The sequence below is a fragment of the Panthera onca genome, chromosome A2 (assembly GCF_046562875.1).
Source record: "Panthera onca isolate mPanOnc1 chromosome A2, mPanOnc1 haplotype 2, whole genome shotgun sequence".
Taxonomy (NCBI): Eukaryota; Metazoa; Chordata; class Mammalia; order Carnivora; family Felidae; genus Panthera; species Panthera onca.
The window spans coordinates 63,389,493-63,409,567 of record NC_138340.1 but is presented as its reverse complement, the minus strand read 5'-3'; the positions used below and the strand labels follow the sequence as shown (position 1 = coordinate 63,409,567).

The window sequence follows — 20,075 nt, the reverse complement described above, 5'->3', positions numbered from 1 at the left end:
GGGAAGTATTCGTTCGTGTCTTTCCCTCATTTTTTAATGGATTGTTTGGAGGGTTTGTTGTTTGGTTATTCTTGTCGAGTTTTCAGTGCTCTTTGTACATTCTAGATGCAAGTTCTCTGTTGGATAGATCATCTGCAAACATTGCGAATATCTTCTCCCAGTCTGTAGCTTGTTTTTTGTTTTTGTTTTTATTTTGTTTCATATTTTGTCCTCTTCATATGAGCTTTCACAGCGAAGAATTCTTTTTAATTTTGATGAGATCAGTTTATCAGTTTTCTCTTTTCATTCTTTTGCTGTCAAGTCTAAAAGTGATTTGCCTTGCCCTAGATCCTGAGGACTTTGCCTGTGTTTTTCTTTAAAGTTTTATTGTTTTATGTTCTACATCTTAGTTCATGATCTATTTTTATTATTTATTTATTTTTAATTTTTTAAGATGTTTATTTTCAAGAGAGAGAGAGAGACAGAGCACAAGTGGGGGAGGGGGAGAGAGAGAGACACAGAGAGAGAGAGAGAGAGTCACAGAATCCCAAGCTGACCTGAACCAAAGTCAGATGCTTAACCGACTGAGCCACCCAGGCACCCCTCATGACCCATTTTTAAACATCATGATTTGGTGACTCTGGCTTTTGGGTTTTTGTGGGTTTTGTCTATGGATGGACAGTGGCTCCAGAACCTGTTGTCAAAAAGACTGTCCTATGGCACTGAATTTCCTTTGTTCTTTTGACAGAAGTTAGTGCAGTGTATTTGTGTGTGGGCCTACTTCTGGATTTTCTGTTCTCTTCTAATCAATCATCTGTGTGTCTCTCCCTTTCTGTCATTGCTGCAGTATTTGGATTACTGTAACTACATAGTAGACGTTAATATTGGGTAGAGTGATTTTCCTGCTTGATTCTTCTTTTTCAAGATTGTTTCAGCCATGGGACGCCTGGGAGGCTCAGTCGGTTGAGTGTCCAGTTTTGGCTCAGGTCATGATCTCATGGTTCGTGGGTTCGAGCCCCTCATCAGGCTCTGTGCTGTCATCGCAGAGCCTGGAGCCTGCTTCGGATACTCTGTCCCCCCTCTCTCACTCTGCCCCCCCTCAAAAATAAACATTTTTTCAAGAGGTTGTTTCAGCCATTCTAAGGCCTCTGCATTTCCATATAGCTTTTAGAATAAGCTTGTCTATATCTGCAAAAATACACCCTGGGAGTTGGATAGGGATTGTCCTAAACCTATAGGCCAGCTGGGTCCTGGCAAAGCCAGGACTCAGCTCCTCCTGAGTCCCTTCAGCTCCTAGTTTGCGGATGGTTTTATCATGAAAGAGTATTGTATTTTCTTTTCAGATGATTTTTCTGGGTGAATTATGATGATCATAATAATGATGATCATGTTTTTTTCCCCTTCATTCTATTAAGGTACTTTATTACATTGATCGATTTTCGTATGTTGCATCAACTTTGCATTCCTGGAGTCAGTCCCACTTGGTCATGTCATAGAATTCTTTCAATATGCTGGCAGATTTGCTTTGAAACTTATTTTTTGGGCTTTTTTTTTTTTTGAGGATTTTTCAGTAATTTGTTCATTACTTTCTTGTGATGTCTTTATCCGCCTTTAGTATCAGGATATTCCTGGCCTCATAGGATGAGTTAGGGAGTGTTTTCTCTTCCATTTTTGACAGAAATTGAGAAGGATTGGTTTTAATTCTCTAAATGACTTTTAGCATTTATAAGTAAAGACATCCTGCTTTGGGCTTTTCTTTGATTGGACAGTTTTGGTTTTTGGGGTTTGTTGTTTCGTTTTGTTTTGTTTTTGTTACTGATTCAGTCTCTTGTTATAGATCTGTCCAGATTCTCATTTCTTCTTGAGTCAGTTTGGTAATATGCACACTTCATCCTGATTATCTCATTCTGTCGGAGCACAGAATTGCCTTAGTATTCTCTTATAGTCCTTTTATTTCTATAGTGTTAACGATGTCTCACTTTTATTTTTCATTTTAGTGATGAGCGTCTTCTCTTTGTCTTAGCCAGTCTACTAAAGGGCTGGCAACTTTTCAAAGAATGAGCTTCAGTTTTGTTGATTCTATTGTTTTGTTGTTCTCTGGTTCATTTATATCTGCCCTAATCTCTCTTGTTTCATTCCCTCTGCCAGCTTTGGGTTTAGTTTGCTCATCTCCTCGTTCCCTGAGATAGTAAAGTCAGGTTGTTGATTTGAGATCTTTCTTTTCTTTTCTTTTCTCTGTCTCTTTGATTTGAGATCTTTATTACTATTTAATGCAGGCATTGCAGCTATAAATATCCCTCTGAGCCCTGCCTTCACGGCATCCCATACTTTTTTTTTTTTTTTTTTTTTACGTTTATTTATTTTTGAGACAGAGAGAGACAAAGCATGAACGGGGGAGGGTCAGAGAGAGGGAGACACAGAATCTGAAACTGGCTCCAGGCTCTGAGCTGTCAGCACAGAGCCCGATGCAGGGCTCGAACTCACAGACCGCGAGATCATGATCTGAGCCGAAGTCGGACGCTTAACCGACTGAGCCACCCAGGCGCCCCCATCCCATATGTTTTTGTATGTTGTGGTTTTATTTCATTCATTTCTAAGTATTTTCTAATTTCCCTGTGATGTCCTCTTTGACCTGTCAGTCACTTCCCAATGTGTTAATTTCTGCATAATTGTGAAATACCCAGTTTTCCTTCTGTTATTGATTTCCATTATTCCTTTCTATTATTGATTCCAATGTGGTTATAGAACATAATTTGCCTGACCTCCCACACAGTTGAAAATCTACATATAAGTTTCTCCCAAAAGGCTTAACTACTAACAGCCTACTGTTAACCAAAAGTCTGACCCATAACATCAACAGTCGACGAACACGTTTTGTACGTTCTATGGATCACATACTGTGTTCTTACAGGACAGTAAGCTAGAGAAGAGAAAACTAAATGAAAAAAATCTTAAGGAAGAGAGAACACATCTGTAATGCTGTCCTGTAGAATGTCCACCTGTCAGTGGACCCGCACAGTTCAAGTCCAGGTTGTTTCAGGGTTGACTGTCCCATTTTTACTCCATATGACCAGCCATCCACACTGTCTCATGCTCACACATTTCCCTATGGAAATGTTTCCTCAGTTTGCTCACACAGCACAGATGCCCAGCTAAGTATCTCGTTTGAAGAACTACAGTTCTAGGTGCATCTGGGAGGCTCAGTCAGTTGAGCATCTGACTCTTGATTTCCGCTCAGGTCATGATCTCACGGTTTGTGAGTTCGAGCCCCGCATCGGGCTCTGTGCTGACAGAGCAGAGCCTGCTTGGGATTCTCTCTCTGCCCCTCCCCTGCTCACACTTTCTCTCTCCCTCTTTCTCTCTCCCTCTTTCTCTCTCAAAATAAATAAATAAAACTTTATAAAACCACATTGCAATGCTAATTACTTACATGTAGCAATCGCAAAATTTATAAAATAATAAAATTCAGTCTGATTAGTTAAAAAACCATTGTTAAAACTACTAGGTTAAATATTAAAATGAGACATAGTTTTACTTAAATGATACAAAATAATAAATGTGTAATATGAATTTCAGCCTATGCAAAAAAGATTAGCAAACATTTTAAACTGGCATATGATATGATGCTTTCACATCAGGTGTTTACAACTTTAAGGCATAATGATAGTAGTAATTTTTTCTTAGTGTAAACTATGTCACAATATTCTCAAGTTTTTTTTGAAACAGAGAATATCATCTCTATAGGTATTACAGGACCAAATAATGGAAAAGACTGTGAGTTTCTTCTAGTTAAGGGTCTAAATAGGTTGATTTCAATAGAAATGTCACCAATGGAGACTCACACAGGAGCAGGTGAGGTCAGATGCTGATGGGTTGAGGGTGGGGGGGAAGGGGTTGGTTCCAAGACACTGGGACACCCCAGGCCAGTGAGACGCAGCGTCCCCAAGCCCCGTGATTCACATCCCAGAGAAATACAGGAAGCGACACCCAACATTGGTACCATCTATGCAACAGTGACACCCAATCGGCTAGAAGGTAACTTAGTTCATAAGAATCTATGCTCGTCAAATATAGCAGGAGCCTCAGAAGTATAGTTGTGATGCAGTCACATCTTTTTCAGCCATCAGAAAATGATCGCAGGGGCTTATTTGAGCTCTCCTGGTACAGATGCCGATGGAGATGTAGTCGCCCCTGCAATGCAAAAAGGGAAGAGATGAGTTGACGGGGAAAAGAGCAATAAAGATCACATTTTTTGTAAATTAAGAAGTTTTTTAAGGAAAAATTTTTTAAAATTTTTTTGAGAGAATTTTTTTTTAAGTTTATTTATTTTGGGGTGGGGGGAGGGGTAGAGAGAGAGGGAGACACAGAATCCAAAGCTGGCTCCAGGCTCCGAGCTGTCGGCACAGAGCCCGACGTGGGACTTGAACTCATGAACCACGAGATCATGACCTGAACCGAAGTCGGACGCTTCGCCAACTGAGCCACCTGGGCTCCCCTGTATATTAAGAAATTTAACCTATTAATTTTAACTAAACGAAAGCACATGTTGGGGCTCCTGGGTGGCTCAGTCGGTTTAAGTGTCCAACTCTTGGTTTGGGCTCTGGTCATAATCTCCTGGTTCATGGGATCAAGCCTCATGTCAGGCTCTGTACTGACAGTGTGGAGCCTGCTTGGGATTCTCTCTCCCTCTCTCTCTCTGTACCTCCCCCACTTGCTCTCTATCTCTCTCAAAATAAATAAAAACAAACTTAAAAAAATAAAGAAAGCACATGTTTCTGTACCTACTTTTGAAAACTACTCCTGACATCTACATAAAAATGTAACGCACGGTCCCACCCACAAGCCAAGCACAAGTCATACGAGAAACCTCCCGTCTGCAGCCCGTGCACCGCTGGACAAGGGCAGGGGCCCCGTCCACCTTCTGGTCTGTGTCCCCGTGTGCTGAAAAGGCCCTGCGGACACTGACAGAAATGTGTTGAGCTGAACTTGAAGGGAAGGAGCAGGCAGGACGAAGGGTCCCTGTGCTTCCCCGGCCCCAGAGGACACGGCCTGGCTCCTTCCTTTGCACCAAGTGCCTTCAGCAATGCTGGCTCTTTCAAACTAGAAATCTGGGCCAGCAGCGATGGGCCAGCTTTCCAGCACACCAAAGACACACCTAGAACAGCTGCAAAAATTGCAGTAAGGAAAAAAAAAAAAGCATCAGTAAGAAGCCTGGCTGAGATCCAGAAAGAGCCAGGCTCTCAGTGGAGGGCTTTCCGGTCAGAGGGAAAAGGCAAGTTCTGGGTTGGCTGTTGCGGTTGATCAAGTTAAAAGCCAAGACCGACAGGAGAAGAAACAGGAACCAGAAGAGAAGGGCCCGGGGCACGGGAGATTCTGGTGGGGACAGGAGCCTCAGCGACCCAGGGGCAGGGAGGCAGGGGCACCCAGTCACAGGTGACAAGGGCTGTGTGGCTTCCCCAGCCTTTCTGTTCCTCTGAGATCAGATGATGATGGGGGGGGGGGGGGTGGTGGTGGCGGGGAAGGGGTTGGTTTCCCCTTTCTCTACTTTAAGCACAGGGATGATGTAGCACGTGCCATGATTTGTTTCCTGATAGAAAAGTTTATAAACTCGTGCTAATATCAGGCGAGAATTCCTTGACTGGATCATCTATTTCACTGGCAGTAAAGTAAGTTCCACCTACTGAAGGCAGTGCAGAAAGACCATGACAATCATCCTGCTATATCGCTGGGGGGGGGGGGGGTACCTGTGAACCTGCCGCCCATGCGGGAGCCCCCCTGCGCCCCCACCGCCCAGGGCCAGGTCATTCCTGTCCCATTATCGAGACCTCTGTCACCGTGTGTAACCAAACGGGTCTCTGGACTAAACCAGGGCGTCAATCTCTCTCTCTCTCTCTCTCTCTCTCTCTCTCTCTCTCTCTCTCTCTCTCTCTCTCTCTCTCGTCTTGGAGAATGCGCATAAGACAACAAAAGAATCTTGACGGACTTGCTCCTTCTCTTTGTGCCCCCAAACTGTGTTCCCAGGACGCTGATTTTTAAGTGTCGCTGGCGCCCCTTGTGGTAAGAACACATCCAGTTCGGAGAAGGACGGCCCGGCTGCCCAGAAGCTTCAGCTTCAGAGCTAACTACCTCCGTCCATCGATATTTTTGCGTGGGGGACACTTTTCATATTTGGGCGCACTCGGTTTCTCTAGAAGTACTCACTTGGAGAAGGAGAATCTGTAACAAAGAACAAGTACAGGAGTTCAATTTAGTCAAAGAGAGTTGGTACTAAATGAATTAGCACTTTGCGGGGGCACCTGGGTGGCTCAGTGGGTTAAGCGTCTGACTCTTGATTTCGGCTCAGGTCGTGATCTCATGGTTTGTGATTTCAAGTCCCACATCCAGCTCTGTGGTGACAGTATGGAGCCTGCTTGGGATTCTCTCTCTCTCTCTCTCTCTCTCTCTCTCTCTCTCTCTCTCTCTCTGTCTCTCTGCACCTCCCCCCACTCGCACTCTCTCCCTCTCAAAAATAAATTTTAAAAGCATTAGTACTTTAAATTTTTTTAATGTTTATTTATTTTTGAGAGAGAGACAGAGCATGGGCAGAGAGAGAGGGAGACACAGAATGCGAAGCAGGCTCCAGACTCTGAGATGTCGGCACAGAGCCCACATGGGGCTTGAACTCACAAACCGTGAGATCATGACCTGAGCTGAAATTGGACACTTAACTAACTGAGCCACCCAGGTGCCCCAAGAATTAATACTTTAAATAATCACTTAGAAGACTTCGTAAAAGGCTGTATCACTGAAAACACTAAGCCACAGAACACAACCAGCATGGAAAAGTTCGAAAGTGCACTTTTTATTGGCATCAAATGTGAACCTGTCACACATCCATTTTACGACAGAGAGAAGACACATCATCAATAGAAGTGGCCGGGCCCCTGTGGTGGGGGCACGAAGCAGGTGCACGGACAGCATCCCCTCACGTGGGGTCTGTCGGGAGTGGCTACCCTCAGAGTAAGGGACTGGCCAGCAAAGGCGGGCAGAGACCTTGCTGACAAACATACATATAAAGCACTTCAGATGCTTGTAGAGACATAACACATCTCCTTCCTTCTTAACCAAAGAAATGAAGCCTCAAGAGAAAAAAACAAACTGCCTACAGGCAAATGGCCAATAATCACCGAGCCACAGAAAGTAAACAATACTCGATGGGCTTTACGATGGATGTAGCCAAAACTAAGACTAATTCCACCCGTCGCTATGACTGGTAAAAATCAAAACTAATATAATATTTGGAACATCTAATTACAGGGACACTTCCAAACTATTCAGAATTTAATAACAAAGTTTAAGAAATGTGGATAATGGGGGGGAGGGGTTACACCTGGGTGGCTCAGTCGGTTAAGCGTCTGACTTTGGCTCAGGTCATGATCTCACAGTCTGTGAGCTGAAGCCCCACATTGGGCTCTGTACTGACAGCTTAGAGCCTGGAGCCTGCTTTGGATTCTGTGTCTCCCCCTCTCTTTGCCCCTTCCCCACGTATACTCTGTCTCTCTTTCTCGCTCAAAAATAAACACTAAAAAAAATTTTTTTTTAATAAAAAGAATTAAAAAAAAAAAGAAATGTGGATAACAGAATAATTTCAAGTATGAACCATGAGTTCTGTGTGCAGACCTGAGGGCTTCTTATGAACCTGCCCCAAAGGGGACCGGCTGTCTACACAGAAGTTCACGCATCATAGGGGCCAGGATCTTAGATCCAAGGACACTAAATGTGATATCGTTTGGTATCTTATTTGTCTGTGTGTATGTGACGTATTGAAAGATTTGAAATTAAAAGAAAACATAAAGGGACACCTGGATGGTTCAGTGGGTTAAGTCTCTGACTCTTGATTTCGGCTCAGGTCATGATCTCAAGGTTCGTGGGTTTGAGCCCCGCGTCGGGCTCTACACTGACAGTGCACGGGGAGCCCTGCCTGGGATTCTCTCTCTCCGTCTCTCTCTGCCCCTCCCTTGCTCTCTCTCTCCATCTCTCTCAAAGCCACAGCGATCATGACTCATGCGATTCGCGTGAATAAAGAGGAGAAAAGCAAAACCTGTACAATCCTCCTGAGTATGTGTGACCTCCATGCTTCTGTAGGATTTTACGTGGTGTTTAGATTACTCAGCTCGAGATCCAGAATGAGAAAAGAAAAAGCCCGAGGGGCCGTCCCAAGGAACAGAAACCACAGCAGACAGGGACTGCGGGGTGCACTTCACCTTGAGCGTCCTCGGAGCCCTCGAGCAGCTCCAGGTCTGGGTTCGGGCCTCCACCCTGGAGCCCTCCGGGGTCTTGCGCAGACGTGGACGGTGGGGCTGCTCCCGGTGTCCGCAGGGCCCTCCCATCTGAGTCAGCTCGTTGCTGCAACCACTCATCCTTGTACCCATTGCTGATAAGTTTGGAAAAATTGGTGGGTGAACTGGTTTTTTGCCCGGGCCTCAAAAAGAGAGAAATTAGTGCCAAACTTTAGTACAAAGGTTAATGACAATCCAGAACAGTCCGCAGTGAGCATACTGCTAATAACTTGGATATGTTATCGCCCCTTAAAACCCAACAGGGATAATTCTCTGTCCCTCTCTCTGCCTCTGTCTCTCTCTCCCTCCCTCCCTCTCTTTCTCTCTCTCTCTCTCTCTCTCTCTCTCTCTCTCTCCTTTCTCAGTCTCAATGTCTCTCTCCCCGTGTTCAGCATAAGAAAATACACTTGGTGGGCACTTGGGTGGCTCAGAGCGCAGTTAATCATCCAACTTCAGCTCAGGTCATGATCTCACGGTTCGTGAGTTCAAGCCCCGTGTCGGGCTCTGCACTGACGGCTCGGAGCCTGGAGCCTGCTTGGGATTCTGCGTCTCCCTCTCTGCCCCTCCCCCACTAGTATTCTGTCTCCCTTGCTCTCAAAAATGAACAGATGTTAAAAAGAATTTTTTTTAAAGCAAACGCACTTGCTATCATCCCTGTATGTGCCGAGAGCCTGCAGAATCCACCTTCCACCACCTGTCTTCAGGACATCCAAGTAGAAAACTAATGATGCTGCTTTTCACAGGGACGAAAACTTCACACCCCCCTCCCCTGGTCGTGACGGGTTGCCCGGACTCTACCATTTCTTTCACAAATGATCGCTTTCTAAATGAGGTCTTCCTTGACGTTAATGGTCATCTGCCGGTCGAGCCCCTGGCTGGTTGACACAGTGGAGCCTATGGCTCCTGGCCTCGGGGTCGAGAGTTTGAGCCCCACGTTGGGTGTAGAGATTGCTTAAATAAATAAACTCCAAAAACAAAAGATGATCTACCACTCTCTGCACAGCTTTGCCTTCTATCTGCCATTAAGCCAGCGACTGCACGTTCACGGGTCTCACCTACGCTGAAGAGTGACGGGGGCCTTGGACGTGGATGGAGTCGGACAGGTGACACAGGTCACCTGCTCTCTCTGAGCCTCGGGCTCCTAACCCGCAAATCGCTCTGTGGTGAAGGGTATTCCCAGTGTCCCCCACCCTCTAAGTATATATTTTCTCCACCCCCAGTGTCAGCGTGGTGCTCTCAGGTCTGTCCTGCTGTTTATCTCCCACGGGACCGGAGGCTGCAGGAGGAACCAGTCGGATAACTGGTGACGTGACTTCTGGCACTAACTGGGGTTCTGCCAGCCGTGCACAGTCAGAGCACCCACCGCCAGCTGCGGACACGGGGTCCAGGCCTTGGTGACAGATAAAGTCAGGATGGGACAACAGACTCATGTAAGGCTGATGGCCCCGAATTTAAAAGGTGAGCCTTGCTGAGGACAGGGTCCCCAGGGGCGTCTCGGGCAGGACACAGGCTCACGGAGACAGAACCACTGGTTGGAGAAGTTCGGCACCCACACGGCGAAGATGTGGATGGGGACGGCTGTGCTCCACGGGGCCACGACGGATGTCAGGGGGGGACCAGCGAACGAGGAGCCCAGCGGGTGAGGCCGGGCTATGGGGCGTGACATCAACGTCGTGTCTCCAACACGCGTTGCCAGGAAGGCAACATCATTAGGCCGCCACCAGCCCAGTGCCTTGTTGCCATCATTGTCACTTTGTCCCCCAGACGGAGCACCGAAGAGACCAAACCTGAACCTGACCCAGACAGCACTCGTTCTGTCCGTGCACTTACATGGGAGGGAAGGACAGTCTGCTTCCTGCAGGCTCTTTGGGGCCAAGCGGGGTCCCCACTTTGCTCGGGTACTTGGAGTTGATGGCTGGTAGCCGCACCTGTTGAGGGAAAACAGGAGAAGGAGACTCACAGACGGTGGAGAAGGACCGCCTATGAGCATGGTCATTACGTCACCGGCCACACAACTCGACAAAAGTCCCATAAAACGGTTACGTCGTGGAGACTCTCCGTGATTCGGCAGCAGTTGCCGGGCCTGGCTGCAAAGGGCCTTGGGAGTGTGGGAGCCACGGACCGTCTCTGCGCCCTGATGGTGGTGGAGGTAATACAATGGGTGCATTTGTCAAAACTCCTGGAACGGTGCTCGGCAAAAAGGTGTAGATTAGATTGTAACGAAATAGGGGAAAATGCTACAGGAAAACACAAAAAAATGAACAGAGAAACAAGGACGCCCACAAACCCAGGGACGTATTGCAAACATTCATAGGAAGACAAGGGGGGGCCTTTGGGAAAGACGAGACACGATCCTGCAGGTGTGTGAGACTCCATAATGCTGGCCGTCCACGGGTGACATTTTGGCCGAAATATTGTCTCCTGTCTGCCACATGTCGACTCCACGTCCCACCCAGATCCATGCCCGGAGGCCCAGAGGGGAAGAGCGGGGGAACAGCCAGGCCCTCACCAGAGGCTGGGGTTGGACACTCGTCAAATCCAGCACAACCTACTAGGTTCACTTGGTGGCTCATGCCCGTCCACGTTCAAGGTCTTACTCTAGCCATGCCAAAGGCCTGCGGGCTGTGGGCGGTTCCGGCAAGCTGTGCACGGAAGCAAAGTGAAGATACAGGGCTGATGTCCGGGTGGTCCCTGACGGGCGCTCGTCCCCCTGGCTGTCACCCGCACCTCGCACACAGCTTCCGTCAATGGCTCCAGAGATGACCCCGCCTGATGGGGGGCTGTGCGGCCTTTAGCATTTCAAAGGTCCCCTAAACCTGTGCTGTGGCACCCAGAGATCCTGAAAACAGTCCACATCGGGGCGCCTTGGGGGCTCAGTCGGTTAAGCGTCCCACTCTTGATTTCAGCTCGGGTCTTGATTTCACCGTTTGTGAGTTCCAGCCCCGCATCAGGCTCTGTGCTGACAGTGCGGAGGCTGCTTGGGATTCTCTCCCTCTCTCTCTGCCCACTGCCCCCCCCCCCCCGCCAAAATAAATAAATAAATAATTTTTTAAAAAATCCAGGGACACCTGGGTGGCTCAGTCAGTTAAACGTCCTACTTCGGTTCAGGTCAGGATCTCACAGTTCGTGGGTTCTGGCCCCGTGTCGGGCTCTGTGCTGACAGCCTGCTTCGGATTCTGTGTCTCCCTCTCTCTCTGCCCCTCCCCTCTCTCAAAATAATAAACATTTAACACACAGAACCATGAACGAGACACACAGCCATCGGCTACATGGCTTATTCAGGGAGCCGCAAGCAGGGGGACGCTGCTGTCAGACCCCAGTCACCTTTTTTTTCTCCTCACGTTCCTCTGCCTCCCTCTGCCAGACGGTTTTCACGTCAAAGTCGAAAGGCCCTCTTCTGGACTCATAGTTACCGTTGTTCTGATCCGGGTTAAACTCTTCATACACCATGTAATCCGGCATGGAGATGGCAGGGATCCTGCAGAAACAGGTGGGAGCACCCAGCCTGGTGCCACTTCCTTGCCCCCCTCCTTTCTTCCTCCCCTCCCCCCTCCTCTTCCTGTCCCTCTCCCTCCCTCCCCTCTCCCTCTTTCCCTCCCCTCTCCCTCCTCCTTTCTTCCTCCCCTCCCCCTCCTCTTCCTGTCCATCTCCCTCCCCCCCCCCCTCCCTCCCCTCTCCTTCAGGCAGGCTTGGGGGACTCTGTGATCACTTATGCCACACCCCTGCCCAACTGTGTACTGCCTCAGCACCTGGCAGGCTTAGTTGGTTAAGCGTCAGACTTTGGCTTAGGTCATGATCTTATGGTCCATGGGTTTGAGCCCCACATCGGACTCTGTGCTGACAGCTCTGAGCCTGGAGTCTGCTTGAGATTCTCTCTTTCTCTCCCCCCACCCCTGCTTAATCTCTCTTTCTCTCAAAATACATACACAAACCTTAAAAATAAATAAATGAATGAATGAAATGCACAGTGAGCTACCTCTCGCTACAGAGATGGCCCAGGAGGCCTTGGGATACTCACTGCCTCTGCTCGGCCATGGGCGGCTTGCTGTGGTGAATGTACCAGTCTGGCAGGGAGTACGCAACCGGGGAGGCTTTCCTGGTCCCGGCCACCACCAGGTGCTTCAGCAGATCTCAGAGCCAAAAAGACGCAGCTGTGAGCACACAGGTCACCATTGACAGCGGTGTGTGTGTGTGTGGGGGGGGGGGGTGTGCCCTGTGACTTCCAGAGTCACCTCTGCGCTCTCAGGTGGGCAGGACTGTGCCTGGTCCCCCCCTGCCCGTGCACGTGCCCAGATGTGCACCCCTCCCCCCAAATCCTGCCCAGCTACTGAACTGGCACCCGTGTGTGCCGACATCCACCATCCCAGGTGACATCCGTGGGGACACGGGGACTGTGGGCTGGCTGCCCCCCTCACCTACCCCTGCATAGTCTGACTGCTCTCCGTGGCTGTGCAGCTGTCCTCGCAGACTTCCCAGGGAACGTGGGTGAGGGGAGCTGGTAATCAGGGCCTCCCCTTGGAGTCCCGGGACAGGGACAGAGCCTGAGACCCACCCTGCTCCCGAACCCCCTGCCTCGCTGGGGGCCCAAAGGGGTCAACAGGAAGGCGGGGACGGCGGGGGGGGTGGGGTCTGACCCTGCTTGCTCCTGAGCCAGCTGTCACTGATTGCTTAGGATCCGTAGGGAATGTTTAGCACTTTATGTCGCTTTTGGTTTTCAGATATTTCAGATTAGGGGAAAGTGGCAGGAACAGCATGGATTCCTCTTGGCCTCCTCCAGATGCTCGTGTCTCATTTCACCTTTGCTGCCTCCCTCTCTCCCTCCCTCTTCCTCCCCCCCACATTGGTATTGTCACTGTCCCTGCTGTTTGGGGGCAGTTAGGGACCCCCTCACAGACCTGGGGGCGGCAGGCTCTAGAGGACAGTTGTCACATGATCCCAGCCCACGATCCGCACCAGGAAGTCAGTGCACACGCGACTGTCTTGTCTAACCTGCATACCCATCCAGATTGTGCTGGCGATCCTACTGACTTTCCCTAAACCAGTGGCAGGGGAGTGGAGAGGGGGGTGGAAGGACATCACAGTCCTGTCCCAGCCTTGCATGGAGCGAGTGGAATGGATTGTTCTGGACTTTTCTAAAGCCTTTCGGGGCTGACCCCTGCCCCTGCTCGACAGTCTCTGAGCATGACCAGGCAGTATTTCTCAGACAAATCACAGGTCGAGGCAGACGTTCCCCACCATCGCCGCAGACTCCTGTGCAGGGTCTTTGTTATTGAAAACACATTAGAACCCGGGACGAAGGCAATGAGGATAAGCCATGGGAATGGGCCCCGGGAATGGGCCACAGGTATGGGCCACGGGAATGGGCCACGGGAAGGGGCCCACGGGAATGGGCCACGGGAACAGGCCACGGGAACGGGCCACGGGAACGGGCCACGGGAACGAGCCACGGGAATGGGCTCCGGGAATGGGCCACGGGAATCGGCCGTGGGAATGGGCTCTGGGCACACTGGAGAGCCGGCTGTCCCCACAAGGCCATCGAAGTCGCAGGGACACACCTTCTGCGAGTGACAATGACATGGGGCAGGTAACCCCTGCAAAGGTGCCTCTCACAAGCCAGTTCTGCACATTCAGTCTCGTCAATGCTGTTGTCAACAGTGGGCACATCCTGCGGGTTACACAAGCCCCGCGCTGCGTCCGCCACCCCTGGCGTCCCAAGGCTTTGGGCAGAACTTCTAGGTTCTTCAGCAACATATTTACATGGAGGAAAGGGTGACCAGCGCGACCCAATCCCCTTGTCCACACAGCAGGGACCCTGGGCGCGCGTGGGGTTCTTACCGGGCCGGCCGCCTCGCTTCGCGAGCTTCACATACTCCGAGTCGGTTTCCTTGATCCAGTACCTGCGCGGCCCCGGCAGGTGCCCGTTGGGAGGCTCACTCAAGTCACTGAGGCCGGGGATCTGGGAAGCCGGGGGGGCGTCGATGGGCTTCTCAGACCGCTTCACGGGAAGGTGGTAATACCAGTCTGGAGGAGAGGGGTGGGAAGTCCGCTTGTTACCCAGAGTTCAAGTTGGTGTGCCCCACTGCCCACAACATAGCCATGCCAGGGAGAGCATCTCACCCTCCACAGGACACCAGCATGGGAGAATCCACCATGGGACGTTTGTATAGGAGAAACCACCACGGGACATCACTACGGGAGAAACTTCCACGGGACATCAGTACAGGAGATACCACCATGGGACATTTGCAAGGAGAAACCGCCACAGGAATCAGCACAGGAGACACCGCCACAGGACATTTGCACAGGAGACACCATCACAGGAGACCAGTGGGGAGAAAATGCTCTCTTTCGAATGCCTGCGCTGAGGTTGTGTGGGTTAAGCCGCTGATCCCACCCAAAGGAAGATCTCCCTCTATGAGGCCCTGCTGTTCCTCTGCTACAGGCTGCACATCTGCTCCAAAGAGGTAGAAACAGGGTGTCCTCCAAGGTACCAGATCCCCTCCTGTGTGTCCCCTGCTCTCTCTCCTCTGTGGAACTGGCAGTAAACTGCATTTCTGGATATATTGGGGAATACGCATTCCCGCAAAGTTCATACTCACTTAAAACACTGCAGGCCAGCGTCCGGGACATGTGTCCAGTGCTGGCCAAGATCTGTTGAACTCAGTATACTAAAGACACTGAGATACAAACCCATCACAGCAGCAGCAGCCTCAGAGAGCGAGGCCAGCAGCCTGACAGGAGCAGGAAGGGGCAGGACCGGGCCCCATGGGGAGCCCCCCCCCCCCACCTCCCACGTCCCATGCCCTGGGGCCGGAGCCCAGGTGGGCCACCTCTCAGACGTGGGAACCCAGCACATAAACCTCTCTGCTCCCTTCATCTGCGTTGAGGCCACAGTGGGGCCCACGAGAGAGAAGTCACAAGTGCAAGGGGACAAGCAGAAGCCAGGACCTCGGCCAGGCAGCCACGTGTTATGGAAGACCTCCTCGGACCGCGGGCACGTGAGGTGGCTGAGCCTAGCTCCCGGGAAATCTTAAGTGGGTCCCACAGAGTTGGAGCATGGTGAGCAAGGACCAAGGGGACAGGAGGTGCGGCACTGCACGGATGAACCAGAGGAGAAGGAAGGCAGCCCGCTGTCTGCCCTTCCTCCCTTCTTCGGTCTGAACCCCACAAGCCACGGGGCCCCTAAGTGGGCGCAGGAGCTGAGGGTGTCCAGGACGGCCCTGCCAGGCACGAGAGGTGGGGGCGGAACCCCAGAGACCTTCAGTGACCAGGGTCCACCTATGATCCCGCAAAGAGAAGACACTGGGGACACCCGGACTGCAGGTGCTTCAGGTGACTCTGCAGCAGAAACGGATTAGTCCAAATGTAAGAAAAAATATCCCTGCTGATTGAAAACTTGGGAAACAAAATGAAGGAAGAATGTAAAATACAACAGATGCCATTAATGTGACACACGCGACTCGTACATTTACGAGCACTTATTGGAATGCGCTGTCACAGATTCATGACCTTCAGGGTCTAACACAGTGCCAGGCTCCCAACAGGTATGATGAATAATAGTATGTGTCACCTAGGCTGGGCCATGGTGCCCAGATTTTTGGTCAAATGTTTTCTAGATGCTTCTGTGAAGATATTTTTCAGATGAGATTCACATTTACGTTAGTGGACTCTGATTAAAGCAGATCGCCCTCCATAATGTGGGTGGGCCACATCTAACCAGTGGAAGGCTTTAAGAGAAAAAGACTAAGGTCTTCCAGGGGGAGGGAGGAATTTTACAGCTCTTCCCTGAAGATTCTATGTGAGCTGGTTCCTCTTTCAAGATAGATGATAGATAGATAGATGATAGATAGATAGATAGATAGATAGATAGATAGACAGACGTCCTATTGGTTCTGTTGCTCTGGAGAACTCTAATACAGTAGGAGCACAGGAAAACCGTGTTGAAGAAGTTGATTCATGTAACACACAAGGAGCTCACGAATGATTGTCTTCTAAAGGTAAGAGCTTACACATCCGATTTCCACCTGTAACTAAAGCTGGGTTCACTGCATCAAAACGAATGATGTTTAAACATAACAAAAATTAATGTCTAAAGGACAGTAATGAGCTGAATCAACATTATGCTTTTGAGAATGGAAGAAAGCACTGGGAAAGGTCTAAAGAATGGAGCAGAAGCTCACAGATCATTGGAGCTTTAGGAGGAAGCACAAAGAAGCTTCCTGCACTCATCATATTCTGCTCAAAAATTTTCTCTTTTAGAAGGAAGGCACGCACTCTTTGCTTTATTTTTCCTCTCTGTGTTTTGATTACTAATTAATCCACAGGAAACAGTGTACCTTCCGGTTCTCATTACTGGAAGCTTCGGGCAGGCACTGAATCTACTCCAGTAGGGCATTTATAACTGAGCAAAGGAGCACACACACCACACATACACACACACACAGTGAAAACAATGAGAGCTGTCTTGTAACTTCCATCACTTAGAAATTATTAGTACTTGTATAGCAATTACTATCATTATTAAGGTGATCAATTAGTATCATTTGGATTTCTTTGTTTCTTTTTTTCTTTTTTAACCACCAGGTTGGGTATCATGCAGGTCTTTTTTTTTTTTAAGCAGCTCTTTTTATTCATTTTTATTTTTTAGAGAGAGCACAAGCAGAGGAGAGGAGCAGAGAGAGAGAGAGAGAGAGCGAATCTTAAGCAGGCTCCGCGCTCAGCACAGAGCCCAACACACGGCTCGGTTCCACGATCCTGGGGATCCTGAGCTCAACTGACTGAGCCACCCAGGCGCCCCTCCCTGACTCCCCACCTGCAGGACAGGAGCACCTCATGTTATCAATAAGGAGAAGGCAGACAGGGGCTCTGACACTCAAGACCAGGGGCTGTCAGACTTCTAGTCACACACAGGGCAGGATTACGTGCCCACTTAGCCCCGCAGACGGCCATATTCCTGCCTTTGGGCTGCGGCTGCCTTGCAGAGCAGGGGTTAAAGCCTGGGCAGAGGAGCCCCCGTGGGAGGTGCCATCCTGGGCTAGTGTGAGGTCTATCAATAAGGGTTAATGACACCTCATCAAGTCATTTTGAGGTTAAGGGTCAGTGTATAAAAGTGCTGAGAATGCCATTTGTCAGTGTCCACTGGTGTTGTGCATACAGGGGAAGCCACTAACTAAGGCTTGGAGAAGTCACAATATAGGCTGAGAGCCCACGGAGGCGAAGAGGAACCTGTCAGCCCTCCCCCCGAAACACACACCCAGGTGCCCAGCACAGCCACGGTGTCACCAAAAGCAGTCAGATCTCACAAGCTCATTTAGAAATGCCACGGCCAGGCTTCCTAACACCTCTGAGCAGATGTGAGTGAGGCAGGTGACTGCCAGCTCCCACCCTGTGGCTCCCAGCGGAGCATCAAATCCTCTTGTCCAGCCTTTCATCCCGCCCTCACAAAAGGGGGAGAACCCTCACAAAAGGGAGAGAAATCGGGCCCTAGGTGGCTCAGTCAGTTAAGGGCCAACCTCGGCCCAGGTCATGATCTTGAGGTGCTTGTGTTCGAGCCCCGAGTCGGGCTCTGTGCTGACAGCTCGGAGCCTGGAGCCTGCTTCGGATCCTGTGTCTCCCTCTCTCTCTGCCCCTCCCCTGCTCACACTCACTCTCTCTCTCTCTCTCTCTCTCTCTCTCAAAAATAAACATTAAACAAAATTTTTAAAAAGGGGGGGATCAAAACAAGAGGCCCAGACAGACCACAGCATGCACCTCTTTTTCCTTCCGTTCTGCCCAGCTTCAAACCCTGCTGAGTGAGAAGCCCCACTGCCCCACCAGCCTCCACCGAATTCTTATTTTCTGCGTCCAGCACCTAAATGTGGAGACGATTAAAGTACTAGCGGGAGATGGGTGGTGAGATAGGAAGTCCCTGGATCAACACTGGAGGAAGCAGCTTACCAACAGTCAAACCATTTACAGGAAAATTGCAGAGATCTTACCTCCCAGCAGCTGAGACAACACTGGGAAACCTGGTTTTCTTTTGTCGAAAATAAAGAAAAAGAAGACTAGCTGTGTTTTTGCTTCCCCCCCCCCCCTTTTCTTTTAATGTCTCCCTTTAAGCTGCTTTGACCCTGGGGCACAGAAGCAGCTCTCTTTGAGGGTATCCCGTTAGTTTCACCCCAGCCCCACGTGCCCACACGCTCAGGACGCTGGGCTGGGGGCCAGCCCTCCCTCCGGAGAGCGAACACAACCGCGGGCTCTGTTAGCTGGACACTCACCGCAGGGAGCATAGCGGCTGGCGACGCCCTGCAGCTCCTTGTTTGTGTTCCTCATGCGGGTCTACAGGCGACAGGCTGGACCAGGTGACCACGGGTGAGGAGGGAACCGCCCCTGGTGCTGACTGTAGAGGCCACTTCCGAGGGACTGCCCTCTCCGTCCACCTCCACCTGACAGGTATGCAGGCTCTCGTCATTAAGGAAGGGCATACACGACCCCATGCAGCAGGGGCATGTGCATGCTGGTATACAGCAGGAGCACGTCCATGCCTTGTATACATCAGGGGCACATGCATGCTGGTATACAGCAGGAGCACCTCATCAGGGGCACGTGCACGCGGGTACACAGCAGGGGCACGTTCACGCAGGCACACAACAGGGGACAGCAGGTGACAGCCGGTACGCATCAGGAGGCCATCCACACAGGTATACAGCAGGGGCATACACACTCTCGTATACACAGGAGCATATATATCCATGCCAGGTATACAGCAGAGGGAAGTCTGTGTCCGGCACTCAGCAGGGGCACACGACACGGGTACACAGCAGGAGTTTATCCACACGGGTATACAGCAGGGGTACGACGACACGGGTATACAGCAGGAGGCCATCCGCACGGGTATACAGCAGGGGCCCGACCACACTGATATACAGCAGGAGCACATCCAAGCCGCCGGGTATACAGCAGGGGCACGTCCATGCGGGTACACAGCTGGGCAGCGTGTGATCGCGTGGCGGCGGGACTCATGCAGGTGGCCGGGTGCTCTCCAGGCACGGGGTGACAGGTGGCCCCCGCCCCGCCCCGCCCCCTGCCTCCCGCCCCGCTCACCCGCCGGCCGAGGGTCTCCCTGAATGCTGTGCGCACCGCCGGAGACTACTGTGCTCACGGGCGGCTGGGGCCAGCGCAACCCAGCCCACACTCCCAGCGGGCGCGAAACCACAACAACATGCGTCGTCCCGGCAACGCCCCGGTGGCCAACCGGTGGGCGCGGCGGGAGCGCCCGCAGCCAATCGGAGAAGCCAGGGGGGAAGCGGCCGGCCAATCAAGACCAGGGGCGGAGCGCGGGCCCCTGTCAACCGCCGGGGCCCGGCAGGGGCGGAGCCAGGACGGGGAGGGGGCGGGGGCAGGGGCTGCTGTTGGGGGTGGGGCCGCGCTGCTGGAGGGCGAGGCCTGCCACCTGGTCGCCCAGGTGCTCCACCCGAGGGAGTTTCCACAAAAAACTAGACCGAGATTTGCTTGTCAATCTCCCGTTTATTTAATGCATTTGTAAAACCAGGAGGAATAGGGGCGCCTGGCTGGCTCAGTGGGAAGAGCATGCGACTCTTGATCTCCTGGTTGTGAGCTTGAGCCCCACGTTGGGTGTAGAGATTACTAAAAAAATAAACTTAAAAAAATAAAAATAAATAGGAGGACGAATAAGTGCCTGGGAAAACGGCAAAGAGCCATTTCTGCTAACTGCCTATGGGTAGTGAAATGATCATGTAAAAGTCCTTCCCCATACCTTCTGTGTTTGAGAGAATTCCT

General features: G+C 50.8%; 1 protein-coding gene across 2 annotated transcripts; it reads right to left on the bottom strand.

The window, feature by feature from the left end:
• Window positions 1-3,453: 3,453 nt before the first annotated feature.
• CA2H7orf57 (chromosome A2 C7orf57 homolog) lies at window positions 3,454-19,478 on the bottom strand. Of its 2 annotated transcripts, XM_078442611.2 has the most exons (10): window positions 19,380-19,478; window positions 18,554-18,721; window positions 18,275-18,312; window positions 14,133-14,318; window positions 12,316-12,427; window positions 11,622-11,775; window positions 10,128-10,225; window positions 8,223-8,440; window positions 6,181-6,195; window positions 3,454-4,170 (listed from the first exon to the last, which is right to left on the bottom strand). In XM_078442611.2, the coding sequence occupies exons 5-10, from the start codon at window positions 12,330-12,332 to the stop codon at window positions 4,124-4,126; spliced, it is 549 nt and encodes a 182-aa protein (XP_078298737.2). In that variant the 5' UTR covers window positions 12,333-12,427; window positions 14,133-14,318; window positions 18,275-18,312; window positions 18,554-18,721; window positions 19,380-19,478; the 3' UTR covers window positions 3,454-4,123. The 2 variants fall into 2 exon arrangements, with proteins under 2 accessions (XP_078298737.2, XP_078298736.2); XM_078442610.2 differs by lacking the exons at window positions 18,275-18,312; window positions 19,380-19,478 and having other exon boundaries at window positions 18,554-18,714.
• Window positions 19,479-20,075: the final 597 nt, after the last annotated feature.